Source organism: Lagopus leucura, unplaced genomic scaffold, assembly GCF_019238085.1.
Source record: "Lagopus leucura isolate 7727_CA_CO unplaced genomic scaffold, USGS_WTPT01 Super-Scaffold_100008, whole genome shotgun sequence".
In the NCBI taxonomy this organism is placed as follows: domain Eukaryota; kingdom Metazoa; phylum Chordata; class Aves; order Galliformes; family Phasianidae; genus Lagopus; species Lagopus leucura.
The window spans coordinates 33,970,599-33,988,982 of record NW_024962265.1 but is presented as its reverse complement, the minus strand read 5'-3'; the positions used below and the strand labels follow the sequence as shown (position 1 = coordinate 33,988,982).

General features: G+C 44.3%; 2 protein-coding genes across 2 annotated transcripts; both read right to left on the bottom strand.

Moving 5' to 3' along the window:
* Nucleotides 1-10,587: 10,587 nt before the first annotated feature.
* Nucleotides 10,588-13,601, bottom strand: YEATS4 (YEATS domain containing 4). Its single transcript, XM_042872572.1, has 7 exons — nt 13,506-13,601; nt 13,243-13,362; nt 13,102-13,168; nt 12,930-13,024; nt 12,203-12,295; nt 12,034-12,121; nt 10,588-11,168 (listed from the first exon to the last, which is right to left on the bottom strand). The coding sequence occupies exons 1-7, from the start codon at nt 13,554-13,556 to the stop codon at nt 10,999-11,001; spliced, it is 684 nt and encodes a 227-aa protein (XP_042728506.1). The 5' UTR covers nt 13,557-13,601; the 3' UTR covers nt 10,588-10,998.
* A 224-nt stretch (nt 13,602-13,825) lies between these two features.
* Nucleotides 13,826-17,617, bottom strand: LYZ (lysozyme). Its single transcript, XM_042872656.1, has 4 exons — nt 17,444-17,617; nt 16,038-16,199; nt 14,083-14,161; nt 13,826-13,999 (listed from the first exon to the last, which is right to left on the bottom strand). Exons 1-4 carry the CDS (start codon nt 17,577-17,579, stop codon nt 13,933-13,935), a joined length of 444 nt encoding a protein of 147 aa, XP_042728590.1. The 5' UTR covers nt 17,580-17,617; the 3' UTR covers nt 13,826-13,932.
* Between the last annotated feature and the right edge of the window lie 767 nt (nt 17,618-18,384).

Below are 18,384 nucleotides of genomic sequence, written 5' to 3'. Positions count from 1 at the left end.
ATTCATGCTGGGACCTGCACTGGTTGGCATGTTCAAAATGGTCTTGGAAGGAGAGCGAGTAAGGAAGCAGCATGGTTTGCTGCTGATGCAAAATCCTGTACAGTAGAGGAATATAAAGCTGACGGCAAAGAGCTTTGGAAGGATCCCATCCTGCTGAGCCTGAGCGTGAAACTAGGGGCTGAAATTCAGTCTCCATAAATGTAAAGAGATATGTATGGGTAAAGCCAATCTTAATTATGAGTGCATAGTTCTGCAAGTGATATTGCAGAGGAAGGAGTTCTTAAGTGTCTCTGTAGGCGGTTCTTTGGAAACTTCATTGCCAGCTCCAAGTAAGAAAAATATCAGAAATTATTTGAAAGGGAAGACTGACTGGAGCAAAAAGTGTTGTGATATTTCTGTGGGGATCAGTCGTATGGCCACAGTTAGAAAGCAGCATAAACTTGGTTTTCCCGTGTCAGGAGGAAGGTGAATACAGCGTAGACATTGGTTTCTGTATAAGACATAATTACCAGCACTGGAACTTTTCAGATTGAGGAAGACCAAGTGATCAATTGCTGGGTGATCGGAGGAAAGTGACTGAATTGTGGAGAGAAGGTAGGGAACTGTCATAAACTTCTAGCAAGTGGTAATAGGAAATAACAGACAACTGGTTTAGAGCAACAGAAGGCAGTGTCTTTTGCAGATGCTCCAGAATTTGAGTACGGATCTTTGCTTCCAGAACATAAAGACTAAAACTATCATTGCTTCAAAGAAAGGATTAGACTCAAAGGTGCTGTTGGCAGCTGGCAAATGTAACAAGGCAAGGGAAATACTGCTAATATATGGAGTTGTTGGGTTTTAAAAAAAAATTTTTTTTAACTTTTACTATGAAGATAGTCAAGTATTGGAAGGAGCTGCCCAGAGTGGCACAGCTGCTATCCTGGCAGACATTCCAAGCTTGGCTGGACGTAGTCCTGAGCAGCCTGCCCTGCTGCCCAGCCCTGCTTTGAGCAGCTGTGTGTACATGACTCCATACAATATGTTCATGATAGAAGGAGAATATTTTTGTTCTAGGATAACTGATCCATATAGAGTGCAAGAACATAGTGGGGACAAGGCACCTTGGTGTATTGTTAGTTAAACACAAGTGATGGGGGAAGGGCATAGCATGTGCTGCCATGGCACGTAATGCAGTTGTGTGAGCACATATTTTCCACTTCTGGATCAAGAAGGCGTGCAAAAAGATGCTCTTCATCTTCATTTCCCTAACTAGGGTCAGTGCTTGTTAGTATTTTGGTTAAGATTTTCAGGTGATAAGATAGCCCTGTGTTCTTTGTGACTGTTTATGCTCAGCAACTGGCCTGCATGGCATGAACAAACAATTCATACAACAGAAATACTCCAAACTGCCCATCACTGCTTTCCCCTCTAACAAGAAATTTTCTGTGTAAGATGCAGACCATGCTACAGCTCTGCAGCTGAACTCAGTGTGTTCACATGCAACAGTCATGGAAGAAGCCGAGCTCTGTAGTTTTAAAGAACAAATGTACTTTAATTTTTATTCAGGTCTGCCTGCAATTAAGCTGAAGGGTTTGCATGTCTGCTAGTCTATATGTGGGTAGAAAGGCAGTGAGGTTAAGATAATAGGCTTAAAATGTATTCTCAGAAAACATTTAAAACCACAGTAGGGTGTGATTGTATGCAAATAAGTATTTTTGCAATAGCAGATTAAGCACCTTATGGAATTTGTATGGCAAGCTGCATGCTTGTACATGATGCAAAGTATGATTAAGCACTGGTGTGTGGAGTTTTTGCCTTTGGTAAAAAAAAAATTAAGGCAGATTTAAATCAATCACTGGCTTTCTCAGTCTTTACACAGCATAAGCTGTAAGTTACGAATGGTAATTATAAGAGAGAAAATGTTAAAAATAACACTTTCTTTTTTTTCCTTGGGTCTGCATACTTGGAGCATGTGTTCTGCTGTGGTTCCTAGTCCAGGAAAACCATTGCACTTGCAGAAGTTCTCTGCTATAGAATGGCAACACAGAGGATCTGCAGCAGAGAGAAAAGAAAACTGGTCAACTGATATCTTCTTATCACAGCTGTTGTGGTGTGCATTTTGCCATCAGCTTCCAGAATTACAGAGTGTTTTTTATAGGACTCCCTAGAGCACCTTTTTGATGTTTTTCATGTATGGATGGATTAATCCTTCCAGGTTCTGGGTCTGCTGTATTTTTTTTCATGCTCAGAGATCATTAACATGTCTGAGATGCAGCAAAATCAGATCCAATTGTGTTTGTTTCCATCCAGTACTTTTCCTACCTGGGTAACAGCTATATACATTTGTTTGAGTTAACCTCGATGTAAATATTGAAGTAACTTGGCCCTACACTGCTGTTGTGCAGTTTGCCTGTAGAAGAAATGCAAGAAATAAAATCTTCTCCAAAGAAGTCAAATTACCAGGTTGAAAACCAGCGAAACACACTCTCCTTCTGCCTTCCCAAAGAGCTCTGCCTGCTCAGCAATAAACATGCAGAGGGAATCTGAGCTCACCCTGGCAGGGTTATTCTCCTTTCCTGCCTCTTCATCATAATTTGTTAGTGAAAGCAGTGGTCAGAGAAAGTGCAAGATCAACAGTTCTGAGTACTGGTGCTCCAGGCTTTGCTCTCCTTCATCCCACATATTCTGCAAGCACAACTTGAATTGAGTGGAGAGCCAAGCGCTGGGATTGAGAGAGGCAGAAGGCCAGGAGCACTGTGGAGGATCCCAGCAGGCCTTCAGCTGAAGGGTCCCACCCTGCTCAAGGGAGAACTCCATTTCTGAAACCACTGCCAGACTGCTGATCAGAGCCTGATGTCCTAAGAGAAGAAAAATAGCAATGTCTTTATTTATCCACGCTGTGTAAGGAGTGTAAGGCTCCTTCAAGAAAGAGAGAACCTTCAAACCAATGTGGGCAGAAACTGCTATGTGAAGGCAGTGGGCTGATGAGAGCAACTGCTCCAGCCCTAGTAGGATAACACTGGGCATGTTCCCTCAGAGGAGGCACAGCACAAGAGTGGACGAAGTACGGAAAAGCAGAATTATTGGTTATAGGGTGTAAAGGTGTTTGTGCAGTGTCTCATTTTCAATTACTGTATTATTTTTCAGCTTTAGAACTGCCATAATTTGCACATGAAGCTGGTATAAGCAAACTACATAATTGCTTGAAACATGGGAAATAAAAGTAGACTTGTTAATTTAATAGTATTTCAAGTAATAATTATTTTAGCAAAAATAATTATATTTCCCTTCAATTACTTATAACAACATAGATTTTAAGCCAAATCAAGAACGGAATCAAAATATGTACCACCCTCATTCTCTCACATAGAAAGATGTCTGCAGAAGAGCCTGGAGGATGGAGACCGTGGAATTCTTCTCAGATTGGCCTGGCTCAGGTGGGAGCAGCTAACTGCTACAGGGGGAAACTCGACCCTTCTGTTTGTTCATCCATACTGTCTCATAGCAGGAGGAGAAAAGGATGACAGAACAGCTTTTGTTTTAACAAGGCATGAAAAAAATGACTTGCTTTTAAATTGAAGAGCCCTAAAGAAATAGATCTTCCAGCTGAAGTGAAAAAAGTTAAAGTTCATGAGACTTTGACTCTTTGGGGAAGTTCATTCCACTGTTAAGAATGTTTGAACTCTCTTGTGGCAGAACAAACAAGGCTGGTAACTGTGGCCTGCAATGATCTGTGGTGGTTTTTCCTTCTCTGTCATACCATCATCCCTCCCCTAGTTGGTTCAAGGAGTTGCTCATGTCAGCACTCAGGGCAGGTGGCATATCCTCATCCCATTTAAGATCCATTTGTCAGTACAAACCTCTGTGTGACAACCTGAAGTGTTTGGGTTTATTTGTTCTACATTCAGAATCGGTTGATGCAGGATTAATTTGCCAAAATGAAATGAGGTGCTTAGACCTTCTGCTCTGACATTTTCTTCCCAAAGGTGATTTGCTTCTGTACCAAACAAATGCATGTCTTCTCCATCTTCCCAGCTCAAATCCATTTTGATACAAATGGGAGATTGTCAGAGAATTCGGGCTCAAGTCTAGCTTCCTTTTTTAAAAACAGAAGAACAATCTTCATTCCCGAGTCTTCCAGGAATACTGTTTTTTAAAAAGCTTTTTTAAAGGTAATGAAACCCATAGCACAACAGTCAGTCACATCACTTAGCCACTCCAAACAGGCTGAGTTAGAATCATAGAATCATAGAGTTGTTTGAGTTGGAAGGGACCTTCAAAGTTCATTTAGTCAATTCCCCTGCAATGAGCAGGAACCTACGGCTACATCAGGTTGCTCAGAGCCTCCCCAACCTGTCTTTGAATACCTCTGTGGACGGGGCATCCACCACCTCTCTGGGCAATGTGGTCCAGTGCCTCACCACCCTTATGTTAAAAACTGCTTCCTTATATCCAATTTAAATCTCCCCTCTGTTTGTCTGAAACCATTTCCCCTTGTTCTATCACAGCAGACTGCCAAAGAGTCTGTTCTCTTCTTTCTTATAGCTCCTTTTTAGATACTGACAGGCCACCCTCAGGTCTCCCCAGAGCCTTCTCTTCCCCAGGCTGAACAGCCCTGGATCCCTCATACTCTGTTGCCCCAGAAGGATTTCAACTGCACTAAATGCTTCTTCAGATCAAAGCAAGTGAAGGCAATAACCTTAGAGCTGAAGGACACCACTTACAGCTCAAGTGCAGCTCTGCAATTTATTACACCACCCATCTTCTACTGACCATTTTGCTTGCAGTCTCCAGGCCTGGCACCATGCCTGCATGCTTTGCACGTGCACCATGCAGTATTCTCAGGGTGCTACATAAATAATAATACAGCAGTAGAGGAGGGAATTGTTCCCAGTGGAGCAATCCACAACTGAGCGAACCTTTCAGATATTATGGAACAAAGCCAGCATTACTTCAAAAACTTTTTTTTTAAAGACAAAGTCAGTCAAATGCCTAAATTAAAATCCCACTCAATTGCTTTGATCTTATCAGATGCAATATCTGTAAGTTCATTTAATAAGGCACTCATGCATTTTATCTTTATGCTTAATTTAAATATGAGAAGCAAACACATTTTATATAGTTGTTATTCTCCAATTACTACAAAAGCTTCTTAGAATCTTTGATCATGAGAATGTTGTTTCAAATCCAGTTCTGCTCCACAATTACTAAATCTCTTCACTGAAGTTAGTTTGGATGCAATTTTGGCCCAACAGGAGTGAGCTGCAGGCAGTCCTTGGGAAACTGAACGACTGTGGGATAGCAAAGAGATCACAGTGCACCAAGTAACTGAGTTGATTTATTTGTTGGTGGTATTTTTTAAGGCAGAAATTCCAACCGAAGTGGTAATGATGGCAAGTTCGTGTCTGACACAGTGATATAACAATGATTTACTGCTACTAAAAAGAAAAAACATAAACTCGTGAATTTTGTTTTTGTATCTGAGCCACTTCAGTAGAGGTTCAGCCTCAGGATTTGGGTTTGTTTGGACATTTTTTGCACAGGGTAACACAGGTATAATGGCTACCAACCAAGAACAGATCTTGGTTATGTACAAGTGTTAGATGACTACAAAATGTATTTGGATTTGTTGCACAAACCATCTCAGGATTCAGGTAAAGCTGAAGCTAGCAGACTATACTGTCAGATAAAACTCTGAGATCAACAGCAGCAACAAAACCAAGCTCTTTTTGTCTTACAGGTCTCTGTTTTTTACTGTTTGACAAGTGTGATAAAGGAGCTGTAGCACAAAAATGGGGAGGGAGGAGGAACTTCCAAAGGACAGCTATTTGGGCAAATGTACAAAATACACTGCAAGAAAATGCAAAGTCGATGTGAGGGCATACAGCAGCAATGGCTGAGTGGGAAATGGGAAAAAAAATGTTTCTTTAAACTTATACATAGGTGGCTACCAGGCTTCTGAGAGCTTGAGCTTAATCCTTATAAAGGAGTGCTGTAAAGTCTGCCTACCATGACATATAAAACATTATCAAAATAAGTGGCCTTTCAACTGAAAATGTAGCATCTCCATTTATTGATTTATTACCTCCATCCCCCAGAGGTCTGACTGAAACCCACTTTACAAACTGGAAGTCAGATTGTCTTAGTGAAGTATGAAGCATTTCCAGCTCCAAATGCACAAGCAGGATGCCGTTAGCACTTAGTATTGCATGGGATCAGATTAGACTACAAACAAACTTTAATTAAATTTCACTTTTTAGACAATAAGGCCATGAAAGCTTTTACTGCTTCTCCATTTTTAAAATGCACACACTGTGTCAATCTGTTCCAAAAAAAATGCAACACAAATGCATATAAAGCAATTTAATCATCTTTACAATAACCACTGTTTTCCTGCCTTTATCCTTGATGAAACAAAACCAAAAACAACACTAGAAAGAATTCACAGCCTTAGAAATCTTCTTTATCCTCTGCAAATGCACAGCTAGGATTCTTTGCTTGTTTGTTAATAAAAAGTAAGCAGAACTTGAAACACAATTTAATTAATACAGGTAGATCACATTAACTCTTTGAGATTACAAGTGGATCCTCGTCTGCAAAATACTGTAGAATGAGTCTAGCAGGAAGCAGGACTGGCAGACAGAGCAGTAATGAGATACTCAGAGCATCAATTGCTGTCCCAGGAGCAGACTGCTGCCTGAGGCCTGGTAGTCGGCTGTACAGCAGAGCTATTCTGCACTCTGCTTACATTGCCCACAGCATGCCTGTCAATGGCTCAGTGTCTGGATGGAGACCAGTGACAAGTGGCGCCCTTCAGGAGTAGGTGCTGGGACCAGAGCTCTTTAACATCTTCATCAATGACATTGACAGTGGGATTGAGTGCACACCTCAATCAGCACATCTGTGAATGAAACCAAGCTGTGTGGTGCAGTTGACATGCCTGAGGGACAGGATACCACCCATAGGGATCCAGACAGGCTCCAGCAGTGGGCCTAGGAGAACCTCATGCGGTTCAACAACTCCATGTGCAAGGTTTGGTGCCTGGGTAGTGGTAACCCCCCCCACCAGTACAAGCTGGGGGACATAAGGATGGAGAACAGCCCTGCTGGAAAGGACCTGGGGGTATGGCAACTGGACATGAGCCAACAATGTGCCCTTGTAGCCCAGAAAGCCAACCTTATCCTGGGCTGTATCAAAACTAACATGGCCAGCAGGTCAAGGAAGGTAATCCTGCTCCTCTGTTCTCTGCTGGTGAGACCTCACCTGGAGTACTGCATTCAGATATGGAGTACAGGAGAGATGCAGACCTGTAAGAGCATGTCCAGAGGAGGGCCACAAAAATGATCCAAGGGATGGAACACCTCTCTCATGAGGGCAGGCTGAGAGAGCTGGGGCTGCTCAGCCTGGAGAATAGAAGGCTCTGGAGAGACATGATAGCAGCTTTACAATATCTAAAAGAGGACTATAAGAAGGAAGGGGACAGACTCTTTAGCAAGGTCCGTTATGACAGAACAAGGGGAAACAGTTTCAACTAACAGAGGAGAGATTTATATTGGATATAAGGAAGATGATTATTTTTTTTTTACAATATGGGTGGCAAGGCACTGGATCAGGTTGCCCAGAGAGTGGTGGAGATATCCCAGGAGATATCTAAGGTTAGGCTGAATGAGGCTCTAAGCAACCTGATCTAGCTGTAGCCATCCCTGTTCATTGCATGTGAGTTGACCTAAGCGACCTTTAAGATTCCCTTCCAACTCAAAAGATTCTATGTTCTGTGGTCCTAGAGTGACCAGGGCAACAGTAGCCTTTACCTAACACTGCCACTCCTGGCTGGTAACGTATTCATTTACTGAGGCTCTAACTCTCTTCTAATGATACCTGCCCAGTAAAGATAGTGATACTTTCAGCTCTAAAAAGAATACTTCCTTTGTTGTTTCCAGTGCTCTAATCACTGCATTACATGTTGGTTTTCCTTTGCCTGTTCCCTGTCCCATTCCAGAGACCTCATGCAGATCGGACTCTCTATGCTAAGGTGAACAGCAGTGATAGAGAATGCCATCTTGACCTCATGTTGTACAAAGCGTGGAATGAAGATTCAGACTTCCTCAGGAAAAATCTTCTCTAGTTTAGAGGTTGAATGCTCTAACTACTACACAGCCTTCCGTGCAGAAGCTAGGAAGTAACATCTACAGTTAGCCAGAAGTCCTTCAAACCAACTTTTGAAGATTCTTCATGTTGGCTACAGAGAGTTGAAGAGGTTTAGGACCTGAATCGAGCTTTAGGTAGGACACAGTCATCACTCAGATCAGGACAGTGATTAAAACAAAAATGACCCGGATTAATGCTTTAATAAGCATAGGCATGAATAGAGTATGAAATAAAATGTGAGATTTGCCAAATATTGCAGAACTAGACGTTGAAGAATCTCTTCAGGTGGAAGTACTGACAAAGCAGTCACCAGTAGAACAGATTACAATTGTTTCTGTCCTAAAGGACAGAATTCCCCGCAGCTGTGAGAATAAAGAGTGCCAGCCACTCATTTAACATATAAGCACCCTATAAAGTATACTAATTACCCGGGAGGAAGAGGACAAATACTACGTATTCCAATGCAAATGAGTTCTTTTGGTGGCTTAATCTCTCGGCTTTCAAGAGGTTTTTCCTCTGGAAGTTGGTCAGGTGCATAGGAAGGCAGTGTTCCATCTGAAAATCACGATTTCACGATTTATCTTTTACTGCTTTTAAATGGAAATACTACGAATGTTGCATAAGTGAATGTTTAAACAAATCCCAATTAGTTACAAGATGGATGTAAAACAAGAATTTCTCAGTGTTTCTATACTTTTCATCATCCTGATTCTCATAATGTACTTTTCCCATAGTTAGTCTGTCCTTCCCTACTCCATTCAGGAATATCAAAACTTCCAACACACTTGTAAGTTAAACGTTCACTAAGCAATGACTAGTGGTAGAAGTCTACTATTGAAATTAAGTTTTAAAAATAATACTTGTGGAAAGACCGGCAGTTCTGAGCCTGCTGAAGTATGCAAGCCAGGAGATTGCCTGGCACTTTCTTTTTCATTGCCATTGTTACACAGTCCTGGCAAAGAAAGATAAAGCACTAAAAAGAACCCCAAACAAATAAAAATTAAAAAAAAAATTAAAAAAAAACCAGAAGCAGGCAGATTTTGAATTTTAAAACCTGACTCCTTTACTAAACGAACAAAACCTGCAAACAGTAGCACTTGTATTTGTTTCCTCTCTCAGTGCATGTGATTTGCTGTTGAACAGTTTCATAAACTGTTCATAAACTGAGAGAAACCGGTCACGTCTACAGAAAGCAGGACCCGTTGTTTAACCCAATGAACTCGGTCTGAGCCCTCCCAGACGCGCCAGAATCCCAGCAATTGAAAGACTGGTGAGACCAGAGATCACTTTGCACAGAGCTGCCACCTGGTGTTTGGGAGACAGCACATTCTTCTTCAGCTACTGCTTAAAAGCAAATTTAATGAATAAACCGAACCTTGAAAGACAATTAACTTTGTTAACAAGGATCCTTCAATAGCAATAGCTCAGTTGCCAGTTTCTCAACTTGTCAAAGTCAGTTCTAGCCTCAGAAGACAGCCTCTAACAAAAAGCAGGTTGCAATTAGAAGTGTCCTATGCACCCAAGCAAAGCAAATTTGTCTTTCATTTATGTTTTTAATAAGTATACTCAAAGTGCTACGAAGCCAATGCATTTATACTTACCTACACTGCTTGGAAAACAATATAAGCAAATTGCTTGTGGCTGATAAAAACAGTTGCTCTCTGTGATCAGCAGCAATGGCAGTCAGAATGCCAGAAAAATTGGTCTGCAGCACCAGGAGGGATTTGTGTGGGCAGCACTTGTGCAAGCTGCCCCATCCTCTTCGATGAAACGTGCCCAATTTTAACAGCTGTTTTTCTTAATGAAGTCTCCATACTGAGTTCACATTGTCACAACTATTTCAGCTCTGAATCTGTACCAAGCCATGTTAAATGCTAATTATCAATTGTTTCAAACCAGTGCTTTGTTCTCAAAGCATTAACAATATTGCTTTCTATAGAAGAAGGGGATGAGGTCTGTGGGGTTTTTCTCCTCTCTGCCAGAGGTAACTGCAACACAGAATCTCAAAGTAGCAAAGATGCCCAAGCCTTTATAAACCCGAGGGTCTGCCATCTCTATCAGGCTACAAAAGAAGAGGGAGATTTACAAGCCAAAGATCAGGCACTGATTTTTTTCATGGCTTTTGGACTCATGGATTTTTCAAAGGCTAAACACAGCAGAGTACGAGTGTTAAATAGAATATCCACAAAACAGAGCAGGAATCTATTCCTGCATCCAAACACACAAAATATAAAGGCATCAACTATATAAGTGAAAGCAGATGCAGGGCTAGAAACTCTTATCTGTTGATAAAGAAGTTATTAAAAATGCTATTTTTTTGATTTTATGAAGTTTTTTTTTTTTGTTCTGCTGATAGCAAACTTAAGCATCTTGGATACCATTACATTTCAACCTCTGACTTAAATCAGGACTTGTTATTAACAATGATACTTGAAGCCCAAACTGGATAGAGACAAAAAAGTATTTAAAAACCTGCATGTTTTATTTTCAACTTCTAAAACCTTAACGTTGCAGTAGAAAAAGTAAAAAACAAAACCAAAACAGTAAACAGTGGCGTTCTGTAAACTAACACAGGACCATATGCAGAATGTTCCTACACCACTCAAATGCAGTCAGTACAAGCAGCAATCTGGCCTCCCTCTCTTCGATCCCTTCTCCTTGAAATAAACCAGTACATACCCAGAGATTTTAGCTATAAAATGAGGATACATTCATTCTTGTTTTCTCCCATTTATCAACAGTCAGTTGCCACACACTGCAGTGATTTGCAAATGAAATTCATACAGTCTCCATTACAGAATTGGAGAGAACGCATACAACTCCACGACTGAAGTCCTTTCATCCTCATTACAGGCTCCTTACCAACACTCATCACATATCTTTAGACTGATCATCCTCTTCGAGTTTTCTGATTTCACTCTTTAAACAGTTGATGGTTTCACGACTTGCTTTCAACCTTTCTTTAAGCTCAGCAATTTCAAAACTGGTTTTCTTTTTGGCAGCTTCCAGCTTTTCCCTGGTTTTTACTTCAAGATCTGCAACTGTGATGGCAATAAAGAAAAAGAAATATGAATTATCTTTAAAATTTTGACTTTTCTTTATACATGTGGCAGTAATTTGGAAAGCACATGTCCTGAAAAAATACAAAACAATTACTTTTAGCCTTACAGACTCAGCAATGTTAGTAAAAATGGTAACTGGAAAAAAAATGGAATAGCAGAAGAAGAAAAGTTTGCTTGATGACCTCATTCAGTCTATCAGTTTCGAGGTTGAAACAGTGTAATTCACAATGGCATTTGCCAGAGTAAAAAACAAAGAAAAACAAACAAACAAATAATAATAATTTAAAAAAAAAACAAAAAAACAAAACAAAACAAAAACTAAAGAAGAACAACAAAACCCCAAAAATTAAAGGTTAGGTGAAAAAAAATCTCAACTGGTTACAGCAAAAGAAACGGGTGATAGTGATCAAATCTCCCCTCAGTCGTGGATCCCTCCAGATCCCACACATATCATACTTTTGGACAGTGCAATTCAGTGAGGATAATTTTTGCTTGCACTTCACACCTTCATAAAATCAACCAAACTATCCCAAATATGATAAGCCAGGCATCAATCATGCCCCATCCCTGGAGGTGTTCAAGGCCAGGTTGGATGGGACTGTGGGCAGCCTGGTCTAGCATTAAATGTGGAGGTTGGTGGCCCTGCCTGTGGTGGGGGGTTGGAGATCCACAATCCTTGAGGTCCCTTCCAACCCAGGTCATTCTGTGATTCTGTGATCATGCTGTCACTGCTAATACCAAGCTATTCAAAATTCATGCAGCCAGACTCACTGTATGATCACATCCTGCAGAAAACATTAATAGTAAATGACAGTTGGTGAAGGTATTCTCATTTTGCACTTACACTCTGTTTCGTGCTTGTAAGCGCCAAGTGTCAGCTGACGGGACGTTGTTAACAGTTGCTGCATCATGGCAGTAGGATCTTGAAATATCTAAGGAAGGACCAAAGTACACAGCCCCATTAATACTTTTCTAAATAAAGTCAGGCTTGGTTTACATTAAAATTTTCATACCATTTCATCATAGAATTCAGAAACTACAGTTTTCTTTCCCAGGATCGCATTGGTGTCAGACTGAAAAAGCTTCAGCAAGTGATACAGGGTTACCTAGATACAAAGACAGAGCTTTATAAGCTTGACAACCATAGGGAAACACCAATCATCTCCTAGATACAAAACAGTAGCAAATGTTCTTACTAAACAACTGTATAGGATTTTAAATGCTTTTAGGAATACAAAAATAGACATCATACAACATCAGCAGAGTTACTTAAATTCAATATTCATTATTAAACATGCCTGCTATAAATGCAGCTTAATGCCTTTATACTGTCTGGGCAAGTGCTTGAGGATAGATGCATAAGAACCCACAAAGACCTTCTTTACAGCATTTCCAAACAGAGAAGATGATTTAGTTTAGAGCCATTTTGCCAATAAATCAGTTTGAGAGTGGTTTCCACAGCCTTATCATTGCTGTAGTTTAGGTGCGGTGCGATGTGTTCCTGTACTGCCAAGCACCAGAGAAGCCAAGTGCAGCCAAAGCTGTCCCAGAAGCCTCAGCCTGCAGTGCAGCACAGAAACCAGCAAACACAGGCACCCTCTGAATGAAGACAGAGCACGTCTCCTAGAAAAGTGAGCTCTACCAGCTCCGTGGCTGGCGGGCTGTGACCGGCCGTACAAAGCAGCCCAGCACCGGGCCGCCAGAATGGCAGAAGCACTATCAGAAGCTCAGCGTACTCACAGGTCGCTCGTTTGGGTCAATGAAAAATATCTTGATGATGATTTCAAATTCGCCCCAGCCCGTTTCGGTGATCTCGTACGGCGGTTTGGTAACGACTGCAGCGCGAAACAGAGATGAGGGCGATGAGCCTCAGCGGGACCGAGGGGAGCAAACGCCCCGACACAACACCCACCTCGGAGAGGATTCCCGTAGCTCTCGTGCAGCTTGAACTGGATTTTTTTCACGTAGGCGGACATGTCCTAGGAGAGAAGCTCGCTCAGCCCCACCGCGCACCCCGGCACGGCGCCGACGGCACGGGCGCTTCGGGCCCTACCTCGTTCCTGTAGGGCTTCACGTAAACCGTCCACTGATGCGTGTGCCCGTCCTCCTCCCTCTTCTTCCCGAAGTACCGCGCCACGTTCCCGTACACTACCGGCTTCACGATGGTGACGCCCTTGCGCGGGAGAGAAGAGAAGCGGCAGCGGCGAGAAGCGCGCCTGTAAGCGCCGCAGCAGCCCGAGCCGGGCGGGCCGGCAGAGGCCCCGGCACCCGCCGGACGAGCCCCGCGCCCGCCCCGTCCCTCCGCCCGCGCCGCACCTTCACCCTGCCCCCGGAGTCAGGCCCGAACTCAGCCATTCTCTTGAACATATTGCACCGGAGGGGGCGCCGCCCGCAGCCGCGCCGCGCTCAGCTCCCGCCCCGGCCCGGCCCGGCCCCGCCGCAGCGCAGCGCTCAGCCCCGCGGCCCCGGCGCCCGCGTCGCGTCACGGGGGCGGGGCGGCGCCGTCACGGGGCGCCTGTTGGCCGCCGGTTGGCCGCGAGCTCCCGCCCGGCCCCCGCTCCGCCCCGCCCCGCCCCGCCCGCGCCGCGAGTGGCGCCCAGACAGCGGAAAGAGGCGCGGAGCGACGGGAAGCCGTTTGCGGATGGTGGCTTTAATGAGGAACGCGTTTAAAACTGCCAAGCGGGGATCGTCGCGCTATCAAAGCGGTCGGCCGTGCGGTGGGCGGGCTGGGCGCGGCGGCTCCTCACAGGCGGCAGCCTCTGATCCACGCGTGGACGTCGGTGCCCTTGCAGCGGTTGCGCCAGGCGACCCTGAGCGGAGGGAGAGGAGCGGTGAGGGACGGCGCTGCCGTCGGCGCTGTTGGCTCCTCTCCCCGGAACCCCCCGCCACCTACCACGCGTTCATGCCGTTTCCATCGCTGACGATCTTCTTCGCGCAGTTCACGCTCGCCGTTATGTCCGAGCTCAGCAGTGCTTAAGAAGGGAAGCGTAAAAAGCGTCATTTGATGATTTTATTCTTAACCGTCTTCAGGCGATCAGCGTGTTGGCGTTGAGCACTTTGCTCCCCGCTCCCGTGGGCCCGCACGGTGTCTGCTGAAACAGGCAGCAGAGCGGCGCCAGTGTGTGCAGCACGCAGGGACAGGCAGCGTGGGGGAGAAGAGCGAGAGATGCGCCACGACCTGGGGAAAGGGAACCTGGGAGCAGCGTGCAGCCACCCTGGGCTTCCAGATCCCCATTCTAAGGCCTGACTGCACAGAGATCCTTACTCATCTCTGGGATGTCTGCTGTCCAGTCTTTGGTAAGGGATCACAGAATCGGACAGTGCCTGGGTTGGAAGAGACCTCAAGGATCACGGTTATCCAGCCCCACTGCCACAGGCAGGGCCACCAGCCTCCCCATTTAATACCAGACCAGGCTGCCAGGGACCGCATCCAACCTGGCCTTGAACACCTCCAGGGAAGGGACATCCACAACCTCTCTGGGCAGCCTGTGCCAGCACCTCACCGCTCTCTGAGTAAATAGCAAAGCCTTCAGATGTGTGGCAGTTTCTCTGTTTCTAAGTTCCAAAGAAAACCAAAGAATTTTCCTCTAGCGACTTCCAGCTATCAGAATGCAGGCAGAGTAAACCCAGTGAAGCAAAGCCACAAATGATGCAGAATAATCCAGGCTGCAAGATGAAGCTCTATTTCATGCATTTGTCTTTGGAAGATAGAGTTAGAATATAGCATGCGGCTACTAGTGTGACAACAAACAACTTTCTGCCATCATTTTATGGTTAATCTGCAACCAAACTGTTTTGCCTATGGTACCTAACTGCACTGTTAGTTGGCTTTCTTGGCAGATAACCATCCATTCAGCTGTGCTCTAGAAAGACAAAAGGGTTATTGCACTGTTCTAAACACCCATACTTTAAACAAAACTGAAATCCTAACTAAAAGGATGTGAGAAAGAAAGATTTTAGTCTTTTCTATTTTGCTTTCCGTGTGAACATGGCCATTTTGGGGGTGAACAAGCATCACAAATTAGCTGGCAGCGTAAGCCCTGTGCTGTGTTGGACACAGGCTGATGAGAAAGCTTGCAGTTACAGTGTGGTTACCCTGACCTCTGCTGCTGTCCCGTTTTCACTCTGCCTGCAGATTATTTTCCCTCTAATGTGTTGGTCCTAGCTACATGTGTAGGCATTCCTTGTCCGTGTCAAAATGAGTTGGTGTTACAGGAATGCATTATTTGTTTGGCCATACAGATGAACAAAACACAGTACACGATCAAAATGTTTTCCTCCCTACACCTGCCGTTGCACTTGCATCCCACATGGATGGTACTTAGATAGAAATAATTGTGGGAGGGCCAACGCATGTAGGATGATTGTTTCATAGGAGTCTCCTATTAAAAATGATGCTTTTTCCTTTGTATGTACAGACCTCGAGTGTCACTTCACCTTTATCTAACTAGGGGGGATTTGCAAATCTGTTCACCTCTCCTCCCCTTCACTAGTGGGATGGGGAAGTGGCATTTTGGACAATATCTTGCAAGGGTCAAGCTCTTACTACCTTCAAACAAAAATTTCCAGAGGTTAGTGCCACTGCTAATCAATAAATGGCTTCTCTGAAACCTCTTTTCTCTAGAAACATTCAGATGGGTAGACAGGGAAACACAGTTCCTGCCATTAAGAAACTTTTTCCTCTCATGTGTGCATGGCTACAGTGCAGATCTCCTTTTCGAAAATGAGAAGAGTGAGTTTGAATTTTGTTCTGCTTTGTTCTGAAGATGGGGTTGTAACCAACCTTTGCTCATCTACTAGCACATGGATTATGGAAGGGCATTTGTTGCCTTGAGAAACTGAGCTCACCTGAGCATGGGATATTGCACAGGTTCCTGGAGCCTGGGGTCCTGCCGTCGTTGCACCACCAGCGGCTGTTGATCTGTAGGATTCCGTAGTCGGTACTGCCATCCGTGTTACGGTTTGTAGCATGTGTGTTGAAGTTACTCTCGAATTTTGCGGCACACACCCCTGTCAAAGTTCCATTCAAAAGAAAAAAACAACCCTCCGAGATTATTATTTTAAGCCTCTATCTGACTTATGTATGAAGGTACACAATCCATCTCTTAATTGAAAGATGACTGTGTCCAGAGCACACCGTTTTTCCAATCCAACCAGGTGTGAAAAACACATGCAACATGCCTGAACTTCAAAATGTTCTTAGTAAACCTGGCACAGGATTTCTACTCCTAAAAATAAATTCCAGCATGCTTTTGTGCGTTCCTCCCTCCCTATATACAGACACACAAATCATGCCTCAGGATGCTGGCGGGCAGGCTGTGCTCTGCAGCGCAGCTCCTACCACTCTTGGAAGCTTTGGGCAGCCCCAGCACGTCTCACAGGTGGTGCTTTTGGCAAGCAGTGCAGATGCGTCCGAACAAAGCTGCTCGCATTGCTCCTGCTGCCAGGCACACTCCGTGTTCTTTCTGCATCAATACCTGCTCACCTTAATGAGGCTTTTTCAGCTGCTTGTACTTTACGTGGCTTATGATGGCCTCATTTTGTCCTATTTACGTGCTGCTGCATCCGTGTCAGGGCAGCAGGAAGGAGGAGGGATGGGGACAGCGATTCACGTTTCAGCTGTGAACATGATGGATTGCTCTCCAGATCTGGGAACAGAATGCATGCATGCTTCCCTTCAAAGGAAATTGGTTTAACAATAATCTGTTGTCAGTGCCCACCAGAGGAAAGAAGCTTTCAAGTGGCCCCTCACTCCTTGACTCTAGGATCCCCTCTCAGCCCACTTTCTTTCTGACTGACCTTCCCACATCAGCATGCACAGCATCCCTTCTCCCCCACTACTCCTTGTAGCAATCCCCACCAAGCCAGCCTGACACCAGTGTCTCTGCCCAGCATGGCTCCGCACTCTGCTCCTGCTTGCTCCACAGCCTTGGGAACATCTGCAGAGGAAGGAACTGAAGCAAGTAAAACCAGAGCACATAGGATCTGAGGAGGTAGAATGGGGCAGGCTGCTTCTGGGAAACCTTTCCGATGACAGCATCTCTGTTCAGCTGAGGAAGAATCACAGGGAAAGGAGCGTAAAGGGAAAATCTGTAGAAAATACCTGCAGTCTGTGCAAGCAGAGATAGACTAAACCGATGGCTTCTTAATATCTAAATTCCAACATCATGCAGACCTGCTCACTTTAAAGAAGCTTGTTAAATGGAAATTCCCACCCCGTGTGCTCCCTGGAAATCATAAGAGTACAGACTTACAGTTTCCCAGGCTGTATCCCCGATAGTTATCAAGTCCCAGACGCTTCATAGCTGCTGCCAGCTCACATCGTCCATAGACTTTCCCCAGAGCAGCCAGGGGCAGGAAGCAAAGCACCAAGATTAGCAAAGACCTCATGTTGCCAGTGTCGTACACACAGTGGGACTGCAGGCTCTCTTGCACCTGTCTCTTCTTTTAAATTCCTCCCACCCCCTTTTGATTTCTCTGTTCTACAGTTGTCAGAAACACCCTCTTGAGTATATAGAAATTTCCCAACACTTAAAACATCACTCTAAACTTGCCAAATTTCTTATACAATGTGGGAAGTACCACGTTAACTAAGCAACAGAGGAATTTTATTGTCTGTTGCAATATCTACAGTCTTGATTTTACTGCATAGCCACTGTTCATCATCAACATACCACTAGTAACAACATAATAAAAGTAGCCATAGTAAATAAACAGGTTTTAATTGGCAGAATTACTAAACCATTCCCTGACAATGCAAATTTGGCTTTTCTTCTCAAGTGCTGAAGGATGCGACACATCATTTGTGCATTAACAGGTGCAACTTGGCCATGCTGTGCTATTACACAGTGTCTGAAGCAGTTCTGGGTTCATCAGGGCTCTGGGTGCAGGGGGCCGTGGAGCCATTTGGTGGCAGGTGGGGTAAGGCATCAGGCAGGAGTATTTGGGGAGGAAGGAGCACATGCAGAAGGCACAACTTCAACATTCCTCTTCTACTGAAATCTACTGAAATCTGAGATCTACTGAAATGAACAAGTGTGAAAAACTCTCTGCTCTAGCCATCGGCACCTGTTGTATTGTTCCTGTTTTGATAGTGGAACTAATAAGGAGAAGTTGCAGCTCAGAAAGCCAATGATATCCTGAGCTCCATCAGAAGAGGGGTGGCCAGCAGGGTGAGGAAGGTGATTGTCCTTCT